This window comes from Malaclemys terrapin, chromosome 3, assembly GCF_027887155.1.
Source record: "Malaclemys terrapin pileata isolate rMalTer1 chromosome 3, rMalTer1.hap1, whole genome shotgun sequence".
Lineage (NCBI taxonomy): Eukaryota > Metazoa > Chordata > Testudines > Emydidae > Malaclemys > Malaclemys terrapin.
In genome coordinates this window covers 3,337,718-3,354,397 of record NC_071507.1, presented here as the reverse complement: position 1 = coordinate 3,354,397, position 16,680 = coordinate 3,337,718, and the positions used below count along the sequence as shown (strand labels likewise).

The window sequence follows — 16,680 nt, the reverse complement described above, 5'->3', positions numbered from 1 at the left end:
CATGATGCACTTATCAAAGCTCCGTGCAGTCCTGGGTCCCCCCTCACTCACCGCAGCCGGGGGTTCGCTGCCCTTCAATCTCGCCAGTTCCAGGTCATGCTGACGCTGTCTCTCATTCTCCTCCCGTTCATGCTGTCTCTGTCTCTCTTCACGCTGATGCTGTCTCTCTTTCTCCTCCCGTTCACGCTGATGCTGTCTCTCTTTCTCCTCCCGTTCATGCTGACGCTGTCTCTCTTTCTCCTCCCGTTCACGCTGATGCTGTCTCTCTTTCTCCTCCCGTTCACGCTGATGCTGTCTCTCTTTCTCCTCCCGTTCACGCTGATGCTGTCTCTCTTTCTCCTCCCGTTCATGCTGTCTCTGTTGTTCACGATCCTCCAGCTCTCTCAGTTTTAGCTCTTTCTCCCATTCCAGCCAATTCCGCTCCCCGGATGCCGAACGTCGCCGGGAGGATCCTCTGCTGGCCGGCGGGCTTCGCCGGGGGGATCCCCTGCTGGCCGGGGGGGTCACGGCGCCCTCGGTATTTGCTGGGCTCCTCCCCACCCTTCCCCTAGGCATAGGAAGGAGGGGTCTCGGGAAGCCCTCAGCAGCCGGCTGACCACTCCCAGCTGGGACAGACACTGGTGCCTGCGCTGCATTTGCCAGGCTGCTTCCCTGAGACACAGGGATCAGTTCATTCGCGCGATCTTCCGCCTCCAGCTGGGCAATGAGCTGTTCTTTGGTGAGCCTCCCAATGCGCAGCCGCCTCTGCTTGCACAGCTCCACCAGGTCGCTCTTAAGCCGCTTGGCATACATCTTCCTGCTGCCCACTCACCGGCCTGTGTGCTCACAGCTCCCCACAGTTCCCAGGGGGACCCCTAGTGTGCCAGCCCTTCTCGAGGTCACCACCTCTCTGCCAGGGTCGAGCTGCAGACTCCTCCGCCCCTGGGACCACTCGCTGCGATCCCCCCGGGGGACCCTGTTACTGCAAAAGTCCTTCTCGCTGGTCACACACTCCCAGGGGTAATAACCGTCTCTCTCTCACTCTTCAGCACGCCTGGTCCCCGTCAATCCCCCTTCGTTTTACTGCTCCCCAGTCACTTACTGCAGGAAGCGCCGTCCACGGGGTGCAGTAGATCCCGCCGCTGCCACCAGTTGTTGCGGATTGTGGGGGAGTTAGGGCCCTGCACCCCTCTTCCCGAGATTCACTGTGACTCTCAGCCAGCCAGTAAAGCAGAAGGTTTATTTAAGGACAGGAACACAGTCTCAAGCAGAGCGTGTAGGTACGACCGGACCCCCTCAATTAGGTCCCTCTGGGGGGCTCAGGGAGCTTAGACCCCAGCTTGGGGTTCCCTGCGTTGCACCACCCAGCCCCAACCGAAAACTAAACTCTCAGCCCCTCCCGCTGCTCCTCTCCTTTGTTCAGTCTCCCGGGCAGAAGCTGTTAATTCTCCCCACCCCCGTTCCTGGCTCAGGTTACAGCTCAGGTAGCTTCCTTCAAGGGAAGTCCCACATCCCCATTGCAACCCCCCTGCAACATTCCCAGGTCAAATCTGCCCTGCTCCGTCACAGCGTCCAACCAGCAATCCCTGGAATCCATCTGCGAACAGTATACGCGTAGTTCCGTGCCATACCTCACATAACGGAATTGATTACAATCCCAGATCAACTTCTTTCAAAATCCTGGGTTTTCATTTGGTCTTGATCGTTTTTAGGCATCAGTGGGGAGACAGAGTACCGAAGAGTAGCTGCATCTTTGAGGAGCTGCTTAAACAGAACTCTCGGTGACACTTTCTGTAGTAACCCTGACCCTGTCCTAGCACCAGCTGCAGCCGTGATACAGCAGCACAGAACGCTGGCCTCTGGAGAGAGCCGGCCAGTGGGAGCTGGGGCGAGGACGCGCAATCCGCCCGAAGGGGGCAGATGGAAAAGCTGTTGGAGAAGGTGGATGAAAGGAGAAGAAGCGAGATGCTGAATTCGCGGCTGAACCAGAGCTGGGGTAGGTGGTGAGGAGAGGTGAGAGAATAAAAGAAGAACGGGAGAATAAAAGTAAGGAACTGGGAAGTGAGAAGGAAGGACTGGGAAGTGTGACACTACTGAAAGATTGGCTGCAAAAACCAGATTATCTTCCAGGGAGGCATTTGATTCAGCTGGCAAAGACTCTCGTGTCGCTCTGAAGGTGCTTGGAATGGCTGAGACGGTTACTGATGAGGTCATAAACACTGAGTGTACCATTTAAAGTCCAGCAGGACAATACTTGCTGAGCGACTTCGGTGGGTGTTTTCCAAGAAGCGAACAAACAGAGAACGGCCACCGCCGCAAGGTGCATTTATACCTGCTATCAAGAGGGCCAGTTATCAAGCAATGGAAGGGGAACAGCAGAATGCGTTCAAAACTACCCTCCCTTATTGGAAATGTCTGGATCTCAGAGGATGGACTGATCACCCCTGTTCTGGGTGAAATAACCTGTGCTCCCGAATCAGTCCCTTAGGTAAACAAATGCTCACGTTCACAGACTGCATGTTCGCCACCTTACAGTGTTTGGCCAACAGCCTGCCTTGGCCGGAGGTGTGAGTGCGGTGTCAGTGACATGTCTAGCAGAGACCAGGGATGACTTTGAGGAAGAAATGTTTTCAGTCCTACGTGTCAAGGCAAATTTCTCTAGGATTAGCCGAGATCTATGTCTTATTTTTTTATTTTTATTTTTTTTTGTATGTAAGCTGTGCATTCCTGTGTTAAAGTCTAATTAACAAAAAATGATTTTGAAACATTTTCTCGACTAAAAAGCGGCAAAGAGTCCCGTGGCACCTTATAGACTAACAGACGTATTGGAGCATGAGCTTTCGTGGGTGAATACCCACTTCGTCAGACTGTACATCTACATAATTGCTCTAGGTTTGCCATGTTTGGTACCATTGTGTCTGTGGGGGAAAGAGCTTCAAATGGTCCCCAACGAGACTCATTTCTGATGACACACTCTTGTCAAAATTCCCACCAACCAGAGGACGTGGAGCTGGGAGCTGGCGGGACACAGAGTCCCCCTTCCCACCTCCTCCCTGCAGAGGGATAGCTCAGTGGTTTGAGCACTGGCCTGCTAAACCCAGGGTTGGGAGCTCAATCCTTGAGGGGGCCATTTAGGGATCTGGGGCAAAAATCAGTACTTGGTCCTGCTAGTGAAGGCAGGGGGTTGGACTCAATGACCTTTCGGGGTCCCTTCCAGTTCTAGGAGATAGGTATATCTCCATATATCTTATTTCTTTATTTGAAATTATGATTCTGCTGACTTCTGTGAATCAAATGACACCTCCCTTACCTTTTGATTACTACCTTGCCCTCGGAACGAGAGTTCGCTACCTCATGCTTCCAGCCTATAGGGGCCAAATGCCCTGGGCTGCCTGACTGGCCCAGGCCGGCCGTCCCCTCCTGGCTCTGATGGCCCTGCAGCAGGGTAACTGTCCTGCTGAGGCGCTCAGGGTTTGTCTCTGCCTTGCTGTGCCCCCATGCAGTGACCCAGACGTTTTACTGCAAGCCCCTTGGGGGGCTGTACTCCCTGCCCTACCTGACGGAGCGGCCGAGCGAGGACTCGGAGGCCCTGAGCCGGGCCGAGTGGTGGGAGCTGCTCTTCTTCGTGAAGAAGCTAGACCCGCACGAGCAGCAGGAGGTCGCCCAGCTCATCCGGCAGCACCAGGAGGTAAAGGGAGAGGGGACCGGGGGAGATCAGACAGCAGCTAGGCCCAGCTTTCCTTCCGCTGCTGCAAGGTACCCATGTCACAGAGCGTGTCTTCCAAGAGCTACACGTGCAGTTTATTCCCGGGGGGGGCAGGCTGGAGAGGAAAGCCCTATTTGTCCCAGGGCTTCCTGCCAGCAGCCCCTCAGTGCTGCTGGGTACTCCACTGTCCCCCTCTCAGGCCCTGAACTCACAGCAGCAGTTTGGATTTGCTCCCCAAACTCTCCTTCTACTCTGGTAAAGAAAGTCTCTGCTGGCGTCTCTCTTTCTGTGCCTTTAAGTAGGCAGTGAACACACAGACTTGCCCTGAGGTTAGCGGTGGTGTTTGTGAGGAGTAGCCCCTCTGCAGTCCCGCCACTGGGCTGCTCATCCATTTCCAGACCCGTGCTTTGAGCGTGCCCCGAGCTGGGTTCTGGAGGTGATGGACTCAGCTGTTACATCTGCCTCCCTGGCCTGGAGCCCTGAGAACTTCTAACCTGGTCACTCTCTGGCCTGTCCCAGGTTCTGGACGGCTAGTGTACCCTGTCCAGCTCCTCCTTCAGCTCCCTTGTTCTGGGAGGCTTTCGTAGACCCGGGGACAGGCATGGTGTAGGAGTGTGACCAGAAGAGAGGGGAACTGAGGAGCAGGTCATTGGGGGCTGACGTACTGGGAATGAGATGGAGCTGTGGGCGGAGGCAGAGGATGGAGTGGAACAGGGGAGCCTTGGGAAGAGCGGAGCAGACGGGGAAGGGAGATTGAACCAGGGGAGTAAGTGGGGGACCAAGGACTGCAGATGGAACAGAGGGAGGAGAACGAAAGAAGAGACCAGCTCTTTGTGAAACTGTGTCCAACAGACTCCAGATGGCAGGTCACAGGCATGGGGAGGTGCTGTCAGCAGCCACTGGGACATTGATTGTAGGATGAGAATTGGGCTGGCCTGGGGATATCCCGGTTGGACTATCATAGAATGTCAGGGTTGGAAGGGACCTCAGGAGGTCATCTAGTCCAACCCCCTGCTCAAAGCAGGACAAATCCCCAGACAATTTTTTGTTTGTTTGTTGTTGTTTTTTTTTACCTCAGTTCCCTAAATGGGCCCCTCAAGGATTGAACTCACAACCCTGGGTTTAGCAGGCCAATGCTCAAACCACTGAGCTATCCCTCCCCCTCACACGAGCCCGGTGTGAGGTCGGTTCTGGCTGGCTTGGGGATATCGTGGTTGGACTAACCCAGTGTCAGGTCGGTTCTGGCTGGCCAGGGGATAGCCCAGTATCGGGTTAGCCCGGGGTTGGTTTGGTTCTGGCTGGCCTGGGGATATCGCATTTGGACTAACCCGGTGTGGGTTTGGTTCTGGCTGCCCTGGGGATATCCCAGCGTCAGGTCGGTTCTGGCTGGCCTGGGGATATCGTGGTTGGACTAACCCAGTTTTGGGTCGGTTCTGGCTGCCCTGGGGATATCCCAGTTGGACTAGCCCAGTTTCAGTTTGGTTCTGGCTGGCCTGGGGGGCGTCCCGGCGAGGGGTGGGTTCTGGCCGGCCTGGGGGGCGTCCCGGCGAGGGGTGGGTTCTGGCCGGCCTGGGGGGCGTCCCGGCGAGGGGTGGGTTCTGGCCGGCCTGGGGGGCGTCCCGGCGAGGGGTGGGTTCTGGCCGGCCTGGGGGGCGTCCCGGCGAGGGGTGGGTTCTGGCCGGCCTGGGGGGCGTCCCGGCGAGGGGTGGGTTCTGGCCGGCCTGGGGGGCGTCCCGGCGAGGGGTGGGTTCTGGCCGGCCTGGGGGGCGTCCCGGCGAGGGGTGGGTTCTGGCCGGCCTGGGGGGCGTCCCGGCGAGGGGTGGGTTCTGGCCGGCCTGGGGGGCGTCCCGGCGAGGGGTCGGTTCTGGCCGGCCTGGGGGGCGTCCCGGCGAGGGGTCGGTTCTGGCCGGCCTGGGGGGCGTCCCGGCGAGGGGTCGGTTCTGGCCGGCCTGGGGGCGTCCCGGCGAGGGGTCGGTTCTGGCTGGCCTGGGGACATGGGGCTGCTGAGGATTAACCCAGGCCCTGCATTTCCAGCTGTCGGAGCTGGATGAAGAAGCCCTGATCCAGCTGTCGGTACCGGTGGAGCTGGCCCAGAAAGTGCTGCGGGAGCTGAGCAAGCAGTGCGAGGGCAGCACCCTGAGTGACCTGCACAGCTCCCATGTCTACAGCAAGTACTTCCTCCACCCAGGGGGGTCGCAGCCGGGCAGCCCGGGGCTGGACGCGGCCCCCTCGGAGTCCGCCGAATCCCTGGTGTCCAAGAAACCGAAGAAAGACCCTCCCACCGCCAGAGTGCCTGCCCCCGCCCCGGCCCCCCCGGAGAAATCCGACTGCCAGCTGTTCAGCGAGCTGCTGCGAGCGGAGGGGCTGCCCTGCCCGGAGATGGCGGAGGAGAAAGCCAAGGGTACATGCCGGCCGGGGAGGGAGCTGCATGTCGCCATGGCTGGGTGCTGGGCTCTAGCTAAAGAGGGTCCCTGCTGGCCAAGGGGGGTCTGGGCAGGGGAGACCCAGCGATTGGCTCGGGGAGGGGAAGCACCGCGGGGAGGGGCTGACCGGAGGGCTCGTGGAGCAGCCTGGGGTTGACGGGTGTTTTGGTCCTGGCCAGTGTTGTGCAGCGTGAAGGGGTCGGGGAAGAAGAGCTCGTTGGAGAGGATTGCAGAGGTGGTGGAACTGATCCAGAGGTCCAGCTCCGAGGTGGGGCTGCAGCTAGCCGGGCTCAGGTTCATTATCAAGACCCTGGAGGAGGAGGCCGGGCGAGAGCGGCAGGTCATCAAACCCGAGGGCGGGCTCACCATCAGGTCAGTTCTTTGGTGGGCCCAGACCTGGAGGTGACAGGCCAGTGCCTCCCTGGAGAGAAGGGGCAGGAAAACCAGCTGCTCCTGTCTGCAGGGCCCGGCCGGTGGCCGGTGTCTGTCTCTGGTGCGGGCATTGCCTGTGGGTGATGTTTCTATTAGAGCAGTGCCAGGGGATGCCAGTCAGGGCTGGGCACCTGGACTGTGCTCACGGTCCTGGCTCCAGAACCTTACGGTCTAGCTACAGCAACGTAGAAAGGATTTGGGGGTGTGGGGGGGTAACGGATACGTCACCGATTGTACGGCCGGCAGGGACCGTTGTGATTGGCTGGTCTGATCCTGTTCATCGCACAGGCCAGAGAGCGTCACCCCGTCACTCCTGCATGGGACTGAAGTCTCCTGGGTTAGTGGCACCATGGAGCCCAGTAAGTGGTGGGCTTTGGGCAGATGGCCCCCCCCCGCGTAGCGACCGCAAGCCGTGGAAGACTTGCCCCATCTCTGGGAAGCTGTTCCCGTGGCCGGTCACCCTCCCTGGTAAACAGGAATCTGATTTGAACTTTGCCGTGGTTCTCCTTCCACCTCTGTCTGCTGGATCAAAGAGCCCCCGTGTCAGCAGTGTTCTCCCCAGGCAGGTGCCTACAGACTGTGAGCAGGTCTCCTCGCCCTTCGTCCGAGGAGCGGCCTGGATCCAGCTTCGTTAGTCGCTTGTTGTGAGGCAGGTTTTCCAGCCCTGGGTGCTTATGGCTCGTTTCTGACCCCTGTCCGGTTTCCCTGTACCAAGTGCGGACACCGGCGGACCAAGGGGTGACTTGATCATGATGCGCAAGGACCTTTCTGGGGAGAAAACACTAGTGCTAACGGGCCCGTTAGTCTAGCAGAGATGGGCAGAACCAGAACCGGTGGCTGGAGCTGAAGCCAGACACATGCCTGTGAGATGTAAGGCCCAGATGTTTACCAGGGAGGGTGATAAGAACGGCCACACGGGGTCAGACCAATGATCCATCTAGCCCAGTATCCTGTCTGCCGCTAGTGGCCAATGCCAGGTGCCCCAGAGGGAATGAACAGAACAGGGAATCGTCAAGTGATCTATCCCCTGTCGCCTATTCCCAGCTTCTGGCAAACAGAGGCAAGGGACACCATCCCTGCACACCCTGGCTAATAGATATTGTTGGACCTATCCTCCATGAATTTATCTAGTTCTTTTTTGAACCCTGTTATAGTCTTGGCCTTCACAACATCCTCTGGCAAGGAGTTCCACAGGTTGACTGTGCATTATATGAAAGAAATACTTCCTTTTGTTTGTTTTAAACCTGCTGCCTATTAATTTCATTTGGTGACCCTAGTTTGTGTGTTATGAGAAGGAGTACATAACACTTCCTTATTTACTTTCTCCACACCCGTCATGATTTTATAGCCCTCTATCATATCTCCCCTTAGTCATCTCTTTTCCAAGCTGAAAAGTCCCAGTCTTATTAATCTCTCTTCATACGGCAGCCATTCCAAACCCCTAATCATTTTTATTGCCCTTTTCTGAACCTTTTTCAAGTCCAATAGATCTTTTTAGCGATGGGGGGACCACATCTGCACACAGGATTCAAGATGTGAGCGTACCATGGATTTATGTAGAGGCAATAGGATATTTTCTATCTTCTTGTCTATCCCTTTCTTAATAGTTCCCAACATTCTGTTTGCTTTTTTGACTGCCGCTGCACATTGAGTGGATGTTTACAGAGAACTATCCACAATAACTCCAATATCACTTTCTTGAGTGGTAACAGCTAATTTAGACCCCATCATTTTATATGGATAGTTGGGATGATGTTTTCCAAAGTGTGCATCACTTTGCATTTATCAATATTGAATTTCATCTGCTGAGTCATCGGAAAAAACTCCCATGGCAGGGGTGGATTCTGCACCTCTGGATAGCTGGAAATCAAACCTGGCTGCCCTGCTGGGACTCCTGTAAGGGTTTGGGGAGTGGGGGACGGGGTGGGGCCAGGAGGAGTGGGAGGCCTGTACGGGGCCCGGGGATCTGGTTTCTGGGCCAGAGCTGACCTGGAGCCACGCAGCAGGTCAGTCCCGGGTTGCCGAAGCCCGGCTCCTCACCCGCCCGCCGTTGCTCCCCGCAGGGAGAAGCTGGTGAAGATGCTGGTGGAGCTGCTGACCAACCAGGTGAAGGAGAAGCTGCTGGTGGTACTGGCGCTGCGCCTGCTCTGCGTGCTGATGGCCAAGTACGACTGGCGCGTGCTCTTCGCCACGGAGGGCGGGGTGCGTGCCGTGCTGGCCTGCATGCAGGAGTACGCCCCCTCGGCGCTGGTCCAGCAGGCCGGCCTGGCGGTGAGTGCGCGCCGGCAGCTGCGGGGCCGGGCATCTGTTGGGGGGAGAAGTGCGGCTCACAGGGAGGTGGTGGCTGTAGTGGGCTCAGGTGGGGACATGCCGGGATCCTGTGTGGGAGAGGGCGGGGTGGGGTGGCCAGTGTGGGGATCCCAGGGGGATGCCAGGATGCGTTGGGCAGCCTTGTGTTCTCGGCCTGGGGCTGGTGCCACTGGCTCTCCTCCCTGACTGGCTCCCTTGGCCTCCCAGGCTCTGAAGGTGCTGGTGGGCGCCGGGACCTGCGAGCTGCTGGGTGCCAGCGAGAAGCCCTATCCCCTGAACCACGCCGATGCCCCGATGATATGGGAGATCTTCGTCAGCATCGGCTCCGCCTCCAGCAAGGACTCGGACAGCCTGCTCTGCGCCCTGCCTGCCGCCATCCGCACCATGCAGGGCACCGCTGGGTATGGGGGCTGAGCGGGGTCATTTCCGTGGGGGCAGTGTTGGGGGGCAGCTCCCTGGAGGCTCTGGGGGATGTCTGACCGCCCCACAGACCCACTGAAGAGGAGCAGCGGCTGGTGCCCACGGGCACTCACCCTTGCGCTCTGTCCCGCAGGGCCTCGTCGGCCGTGCAGAACGGCCTGCTGGTGGCCGGCCTGCTGATCGACAGCCACCGGGGCCTGGCCGAGCAGCTGGTGAGCTGTGACATCCACTCGGCCCTGCAGAGCTGCTGCCAGGGGTGCCAGGACTCCACCGCCCCCAGCCACGCCAACGAGACGCTGGCCCAGATCGCGCTCAGCCGCCTGGCGGAGCACCAGCTCCCCACGAACCTGGACACGGCAGGTACAGAGCCCCCCCACCCCACCCCTGCGACAGCCCCTGCCTGAGAGCCTGGGGATGGCAGGTACAGGGCCCCATGCCCCACAACCACCGCTGCAGCCCCTGCCCAGCCCCGCCTACGAGCCTGGGAACGGCAGGCATGGAGCCCCCAACCCCTTCCCCTCCACAGCCCGTGTCTGAGACCCTGGGAACGGCAGGCACGGAGCCCCCAACCCCTTCCCCTCCACAGCCCGTGTCTGAGACCCTGGGAACGGCAGGTGCGGAGCCCCCTGCCCCCCACCCACAGCCCCATCTGAGAGCCTGAGGACGGGGGTTCAGGGCACCTGGTGCCCCCAGCCCCACACTGCCTGTGAGCGTGCAGCCGGCAGCATGCAGTGCCCTGCCCCTGCCCCTGCCCCGGCCCCACGGCTCTCTCCCTGTGGCAGAGGCGGGCTCAGCCCTGGAGCTGAAGGACGTGGACGTGCAGACGCTGCTGGGCCGCCTGCAGGAGGGCAGCCTCTCCAAGGAGCTGGTGCTGGCCCTGGAGCGCTGCGTCTGCGACGAGGCCGGCCCCGAGAGCGAGGGGGCCGAGGCCCTGCGGGACCCCCAGCACTTCCTGCTTCTGCTGCGCAGCCTGGAGCAGCTGGGGGCCGAGAAGGCCGTGCAGCTGGGGACCCTCCGGTGAGTGCGGGGCGTGGCCGGGTCCTCGGGGACACTCGGGGTGGGGGGCGGCCGGGCCCTCGGGGACACTGGGGGGGGGGGCGGCGGCCGCCAGGTCCTCAGTGACACTCGGGGTGGGGGGCGGCCGGGGATCCTGGGGTGACACTGTGGGGAAAAGGGGGAACTGGGGATCCTCAGGTGACACTGGTGGGGGAGGAGGGGGTCAGGGAGCCTCGGGTGACGCCGGGGGAGGGGGACCTTGGCCAGGGATCCGTGGGTTGTGCTGCCAGAGTGTGGCTGGGATGTCCCAGGTGGAATGGGAGCCAGTGGGGCCTGTCTGGTTGGGGCTCTCCTGGGGCTGGGGGTGGCTGTTTTGGGGGGTCGGGGTTGGTTGGGGCTGTCCGGGGGGGGGGGTGTATTGGGGGGTCAGGGTTGGTTGGGGCTGTTCCGAGGCGGGTGTGTGTGTGATCAGTTGGGGTTTCCCGAGGTGAGAGGGTGGGGTGGGGGTTGGGGCTGTCCCGAGGCGGGTGTGTGTGTGGTCAGTTGGGGTTTCCCGAGGCAGTGGGGAGGGATGGGGTGAGGGTCATGAGGGGCGGGGGCAGGCATGGGGTGAGAGTGGCCCGTGCAGCCAGAGGGCCGGGCACACGGGGGGATCGGGGCACTGGCAGCCGCTGGCCTCTCCCCTCAGGCCCCACCTTTCCCCGTCTCTTGTGCAGGATTTTGAACAAGCTCCTGGACAGTTACCAGGAGGAGGCGCTGCCCTGGCACGAGAGCATCGAGCCCTGTCTGTCCTCCATGAGCGCCCCCAGCACCGAGCGGGAGGTGAGGGGGCTGGGGGGGCCCTGTCGGGGGGCAAGGGGAGAGTCCGGGAGCAGGACGTGGGGGTAGGGAGGGACTCCTCGCTCCGCCCCAGTTACGGGCTCGCAGCAGGAATTGCTGGCGAAGTCTCTGCCCGGTGCCTTGGCTCGTAACAGCCCTGATCTGCGCCAGGCCTATCCCGGGGAAGCTGGGCCTGTGGCGCCCGGCATCACCCCTTTACTCAGCGCCCCCCAGGCCAGGCTGGGGCCTGTCTCTGTTCTGTCAGACTCCAGCCCGGGCCCCGCAGGAGCTGGGAGCCACCCTGCCCCTGGGAGCTGTGCTCCCCATAGACCAGACGGGCGGAGGGCGACTGCCCTAGGGAGAGCAGGGACTCGCCCCAGCCCCCTGGCAGAGGTGGGACTAGAAGCAGGTCTCCTGGCTACCAGGCCGGTGCCGCCAACCCCCAGGCCGCGCTGCTCCCTTTGCAGGTGGTGCAGGAGTTCGTTCGCTTCCTCCACCGCCTGGCCACCACCAACAAGGACTGCGCCGTGGTGATGTGCCGCCTGGGCACCAAGGAGGCCCTGTCCAAAGCCCTGGACAAGCACAACTCCAACCTGCTGCTGGGGTCGGAGCTGCGGGACCTGGTGACCGACTGTGAGAAATACGCCAGCCTCTATCAGAAGCTGACCACCAGCATCCTGGCCGGCTGCATCCAGGTGAGCCGGGGCACGTGCTTGGTGTGGGGTGTGCGTCCCGACCCCGCCCAGTGAACAGGGGCTCTGCCATGAGGGAGACACCCCCCCCCCCCCCCGCCTGGGGCGGCCTGCCCGACGGGTGGGTGGAACCTCTGCCTGCCGGGGCGCTGATCTGGGTCGAGAGCAGACGGGGGCCCCAGGCTGTCTCTTGGGGGGGGGCGAGGGGGGAGGGCAGGTGGTCTCTGCAGGGGGTGGCCTGGCGTGAGGGAGGGCGTGACTTTCCCCATGGTGCAGCCTGGACTGTTGGGTCCCCTTAGCTCTCCCGCCTGGGACGCCTTTTACACTGCTTTGCTGGGAACAGCCACCGGTGCAGGCTCTGCTCACTCCCAGCCCCCAGCGCGCAGTCGCTCCCAGCTGAGTACGTGCTGCTGTGCCCAGCCGTCCATGAATTACATACAGGGCGACACCCGCAGAGCCCCCGCCCCAGCCTTGCCTCTTGCACTGCGCCGAACTCTCCCGGGCAGCGTAAGCTCCTCACTCGTCATTCCAGCTCTGGAGATCAGGCGCCAGCCTTTGGTGTCTCAAGCAGAGGTTTCCCAAACACGCCAGTCAACACACGGGTTTAGATAGAGCCATGAGACAAGTGTATTAACCAGAGAAGGGTGGATTTTAAGTGACACAGGTGGGAAGGCAGAACAGTCAGAACTGGTCACAAAAGGAATAAAAGGAGAAACACACAAGCAAATTCCTAAACTTTACCAGGACTAGTAGGTTTAAAGCAAAAGGAGGAGTTTTTCTCCCCAGCAACTGCAACACATTTCACAGGCTGTGTCTTTTCCCAGCCTGGGACCACTCCCCCCTTTGTTCAGCTCCTTGTGCGTCATTGTTGTCATGAGCAGAGAGATGGACAGAGGAGACGGGGGCGCGGGACATTTCCCCCTTTCTTATACTCCTGCCCTTTGTGCTGGAAAAATCCGTGCTGGGTCATGGGGTCGGGCAGTGCTGTTGCGTACCTGAGCTCCAAACTGCCCTCCTGATGAATTGTAAGTTCCTTGTTTCCCTCCCCTCACCCCCAGCTGGTGAATGTCTGATTTAGTACTTAACGGCTCTTTGGTACTTTGCTGGCGTGCTAGGGCGTCTTTGTCTCTGAACAATTAGTTTGTGGGCGTTACCCAAAACGGCACCTTATTTCAGTAACAATCATGCAGTAAAATCTCCTAGCTTTACACACAGTGTTGTTAAACACATCTTAACAGGACAATGATATTCAGCAGTTTATGACTTTTCAAATGATACTTCACAAGGCGTACTTTGTACAAAATATAACCATATACAAGTGGTGAACATGGGGTACAGGGTGTCACAGAGGTTGGTGGTCTCTGGAAGGGGTGACCAGGGAGTGGTCTGCAGGTGGGGAGAGGGGTTGGTAGTCTCTGGAAGGGTGTGGGCAGGGAGGGGATGGTGGTGTGTGAAGTGGGGGGAGTGGCCATGGGGCAGAAGCTCTCTCTGGACCCAGTTCACTCAGTTCCCCCCTCCCCACCTGTGGGGCTGCGTTCCTCGGGGGCTGGTTGCTGCCCAGTGTCCAGCGATCGAGCAGTGGGGGCGGGGGCTGCCAGGTCCCCCCCCATTGATGGTTTGCGCCCTCTTCTCTTCCAGATGGTGCTGGGTCAGATTGAGGAGCATAGACGGAGTCACCAGCCCATCAACATCCCCTTCTTCGACGTCTTCCTGCGCAACCTCTGCCAGGGTCAGTGCTGGGGGTGTCGCCCGGGGCCCCCCTGCCCCAGCTGTGCCCCCGCCCAGCTCCCTTCAGCGCTGTCCCCTCTCCCTGCAGGCTCCAGCGTGGAAGTGAAGGAGGACAAGTGCTGGGAGAAGCTGGAGGTTTCCTCGAACTCCCACCGAGCCAACAAGCTGACGGACAGGAACCCCAAGACCTACTGGGAGTCCAACGGCAGCACCGGCTCGCACTACATCAACATCTACATGCACCGCGGCGTGGTGGTCAGGTGGGGCGGGGGCTGTGGGTACTGGCCCCCGGGGGGGTATGGCTGTGTGTGCCGGGCGGCAAAGAGCATGTCCCGGGGCTGCGGGAGGGATCAGGTGGGCGGGGGGTGGCTTTGGGGTGGGGTAAGCATTGGGCAAGGGGTGGCAGGGTGCCCGTGGTGGCACAGGGGTGTTCCCGGGGATGCGGGTGGGATCAGGTGGGCAGGGGGTGGCTGGCTGCCCAGGGTGTCCCAGGGATGGGGGTGGGATCAGGTGGGCAGGGGGTGGCTGGCTGCCCAGGGTGTCCCGGAGATGGGGGTGGGATCAGGTGGGCAGGGGGTGGCTGGCTGCCCAGGGTGTCCCAGGGATGGGGGTGGGATCAGGTGGGCAGGGGGGTGGCTGTTGCCCAGGGTGTCCTGGGGATGGGGGTGGGATCAGGTGGGCAGGGATGCCTGGCTGCCCAGGGTGTCCCAGGGTTGGGGGGGTTGGGCCCAGGTAACAATGTGGCGAGGGATGGCAGGGTGCCCAAGGTGGCACACGGGGGCTGCACATGCTGGTTCCTGGCTGGGGTGGGTTCTCTTTCCAGTACCCAGCCATGCAGGGCCCTCGTCTGTGTCCACGGGCGCCATACGCCCTGCTGGGATGGCTGTTGGCACTGTTGGCCCAGAGCAATGCAGCGCCAGGTGCAGCCCCCCAGGAGCTGGGGTCAGGGGCTCCCGTTAGGACTGGCGGCCATGCGAGGCTCTGAGACCGCTGGCGGACGTGCCCCTCGGGACGGGCACCGTAGGCTCCGGCCTGGAGCACAGCCCAGAAATGGGCCGGTGCCGACGCTGTGACTCTCCCCGGCTGCAGACAGATGAGCCTGCTGGTGGCCAGCGAGGATTCCAGCTACATGCCAGCCCGGATCGTGGTCATGGGAGGAGAGAACCCGGCCAGCATCAGCACCGAGCTCAATACGGTGAGTGTGGCCCTGGCTGCCCCGGACAGGAGAGGGGGTCCTGTGGCTTGGGGGCTCCCTAGCAGGGCGCGCGCAGGCTGAGAGCTTCGCACCTGCCAGCGCCCACCTCTTCTGGTCAGTGTGGAGCTGGGGCAGCCCGGCCCAGGCCGGCGGGGCCACGACCGCCTTGGAATTGGGGCAGGCAGCACCCAAGGTGCAGGGAGTCGCCAGCCCCAGGCCTGTAGGCCCTGTCCTGGCGGGCACATCACCAGGGCTCTCCTAGGCGGGCAGGAGCAGGGCAGGGCCCCAAGCTCAGGGTCCATCTCCAACGCTGGCCAGGACCAGCTGCTCCAGGGGGAGGGGCAAGACATCCCAGTGGCTAAGTCCTGGCTTCCCCTCCTGTCCTGCTCCTTGTCCACCCCGTGCAGGCCTGGCACAGTCTGCCTTGTCCTAGCTGCTGCCCTTTCTGCTGCTAGACCCTGCCACCCTCCCGCCCTCTGCTTCCCCAGACCTGTTACCCACCTGGCCCACGCCCGAGTGAGCTGTCCAGGGAAACCTCTAGCCAGAACCCAGAGGCGCTGTCTGGGCCGGGCCGTGTGCCTAGCTTGGATTGTGCTAGTCTCCGCTGCACAGTGGCCATAGAGCAGAGGAGGGACCGAGAGGAGCCGCCTTCCAGCCCCCGAGGCAGCGCTGAGTCCCAGGAGGTCATTGGGGAGGGACATGGGGGTGGGCGGGGCAGACAGGCAGGCCTGCGCGTTCCTACTGGGAGCAGCATGTACATCCGTGCTGGTGGCCGGCCGGGTGTGCGGGGAACTGGGTCTGTGCTTAGTGACGGCGCTGGCACCAGATCTCGGCACGACTGGGCTGCTCCTTAAAGCCGCAGCTTCTGGGGGCAGGTGATTCCATGAGAATCCCACCTGTCACTTCCCGAGTGAGGCTCCAGCCCCCCCGCTGCAGAGAAAAGCTGGAAATTGGGACCCCCCCAGCTCCAAACCCAGTGGATGGGCCTGATCTGGGCGCTGGGGCTGGCGGTGCTGGGAACCTGCTCGGCTGGCTGCGTGCGGACGGAGCAGGGTCAGTTACAGCCCCCTGGGCACTGGGAGCGGGGTGTGGCGCTGGGTTAGTAGCACCACTCGGGCTGGAAGCCCCAGGGGTACGACGGGAGATCTGCGTCTCACTCAGACGGGCCACTGGTCTATGGCTGTCGGCCAGTTCCCGTGACCGGCGACACCTCTCCGTCCCCATCGGTTCTGGTCTCTGCGGCCTCTCCTGGTGGGTTGACGGCAGCTCCTGAGCGCGGTGGAGCTCCCAGGGGCTGGTCTTCCATTGGCCCTGCCGGGAGGGGGCAGCAGGGAGCAGTGGAGAGGTCTGGCGCGTCTGACTGCTCCAGCAGAGTAGTGGTTTCTGTGATCTCCGCAGGTGTGGCTGGGAGGGGCCCTGGGGCTGCCTGACGGAGCGGCAGAGGCTTTGCTGGCTAGTCGCGTCCCAGCTACTGGTCGTCTCCTTGCCCCGTCCCTTTGGGGCCCGTGTTCCTGCACGCCGCTAACCCCACAGCTTCACTTCACGTAGCTCTGGGGGCTGGGCCTGGACAACACTCCCGCAGGGCGAAATCTCTTGCGGCCTCGTCATCTCTGTGACCTGATGGCTTATATCTCTCCTGCCCCCCCAGGTGAACGTCATGCCCTCGGCCAGCAGAGTGATCCTTCTGGAGAACCTGACCCGCTTCTGGCCCATCATCCAGATCAAGATCAAGCGCTGCCAGCAGGTGGGTGTGCTGGCGGCCCCCCGACGGGTTCGGTCACAGGGACCCCCTTGGGACTGTCACCTGATGCGCTGAATTTGCCTCTGAGCCCGTTTTTCCCTGCCAGCTTGGGACTCCAGAACCCTGCCTTGTTGAGCCAGACATGCCAGCCTGCTGCAACCCGACCCAGGGTCTGGTCCACGTCCCCAAAGCTGCAGACTTAACTGAAAACAGCTCAGCAGGTTTCCTATCTCCAGCAC

At 61.4% G+C, this 16,680-nt stretch overlaps 1 protein-coding gene across 1 annotated transcript in view; it reads left to right on the top strand.

Annotated features, from left to right (window-relative positions):
- The window catches only part of LOC128833828 (cullin-9-like), a 43,533-nt gene that overhangs the window by 18,733 nt on the left and 8,120 nt on the right, over positions 1 to 16,680 (top strand). Inside the window, exons 6-18 of the mRNA XM_054022006.1 lie at positions 3,483 to 3,667; positions 5,720 to 6,086; positions 6,288 to 6,480; positions 8,604 to 8,811; positions 9,058 to 9,251; positions 9,404 to 9,630; positions 10,053 to 10,287; positions 10,983 to 11,088; positions 11,553 to 11,780; positions 13,416 to 13,506; positions 13,594 to 13,765; positions 14,595 to 14,700; positions 16,349 to 16,444. Of these exons, the coding sequence (XP_053877981.1) occupies positions 3,483 to 3,667; positions 5,720 to 6,086; positions 6,288 to 6,480; positions 8,604 to 8,811; positions 9,058 to 9,251; positions 9,404 to 9,630; positions 10,053 to 10,287; positions 10,983 to 11,088; positions 11,553 to 11,780; positions 13,416 to 13,506; positions 13,594 to 13,765; positions 14,595 to 14,700; positions 16,349 to 16,444 (2,408 nt within the window). The remainder of the gene's footprint in view (positions 1 to 3,482; positions 3,668 to 5,719; positions 6,087 to 6,287; positions 6,481 to 8,603; positions 8,812 to 9,057; positions 9,252 to 9,403; positions 9,631 to 10,052; positions 10,288 to 10,982; positions 11,089 to 11,552; positions 11,781 to 13,415; positions 13,507 to 13,593; positions 13,766 to 14,594; positions 14,701 to 16,348; positions 16,445 to 16,680) is intronic.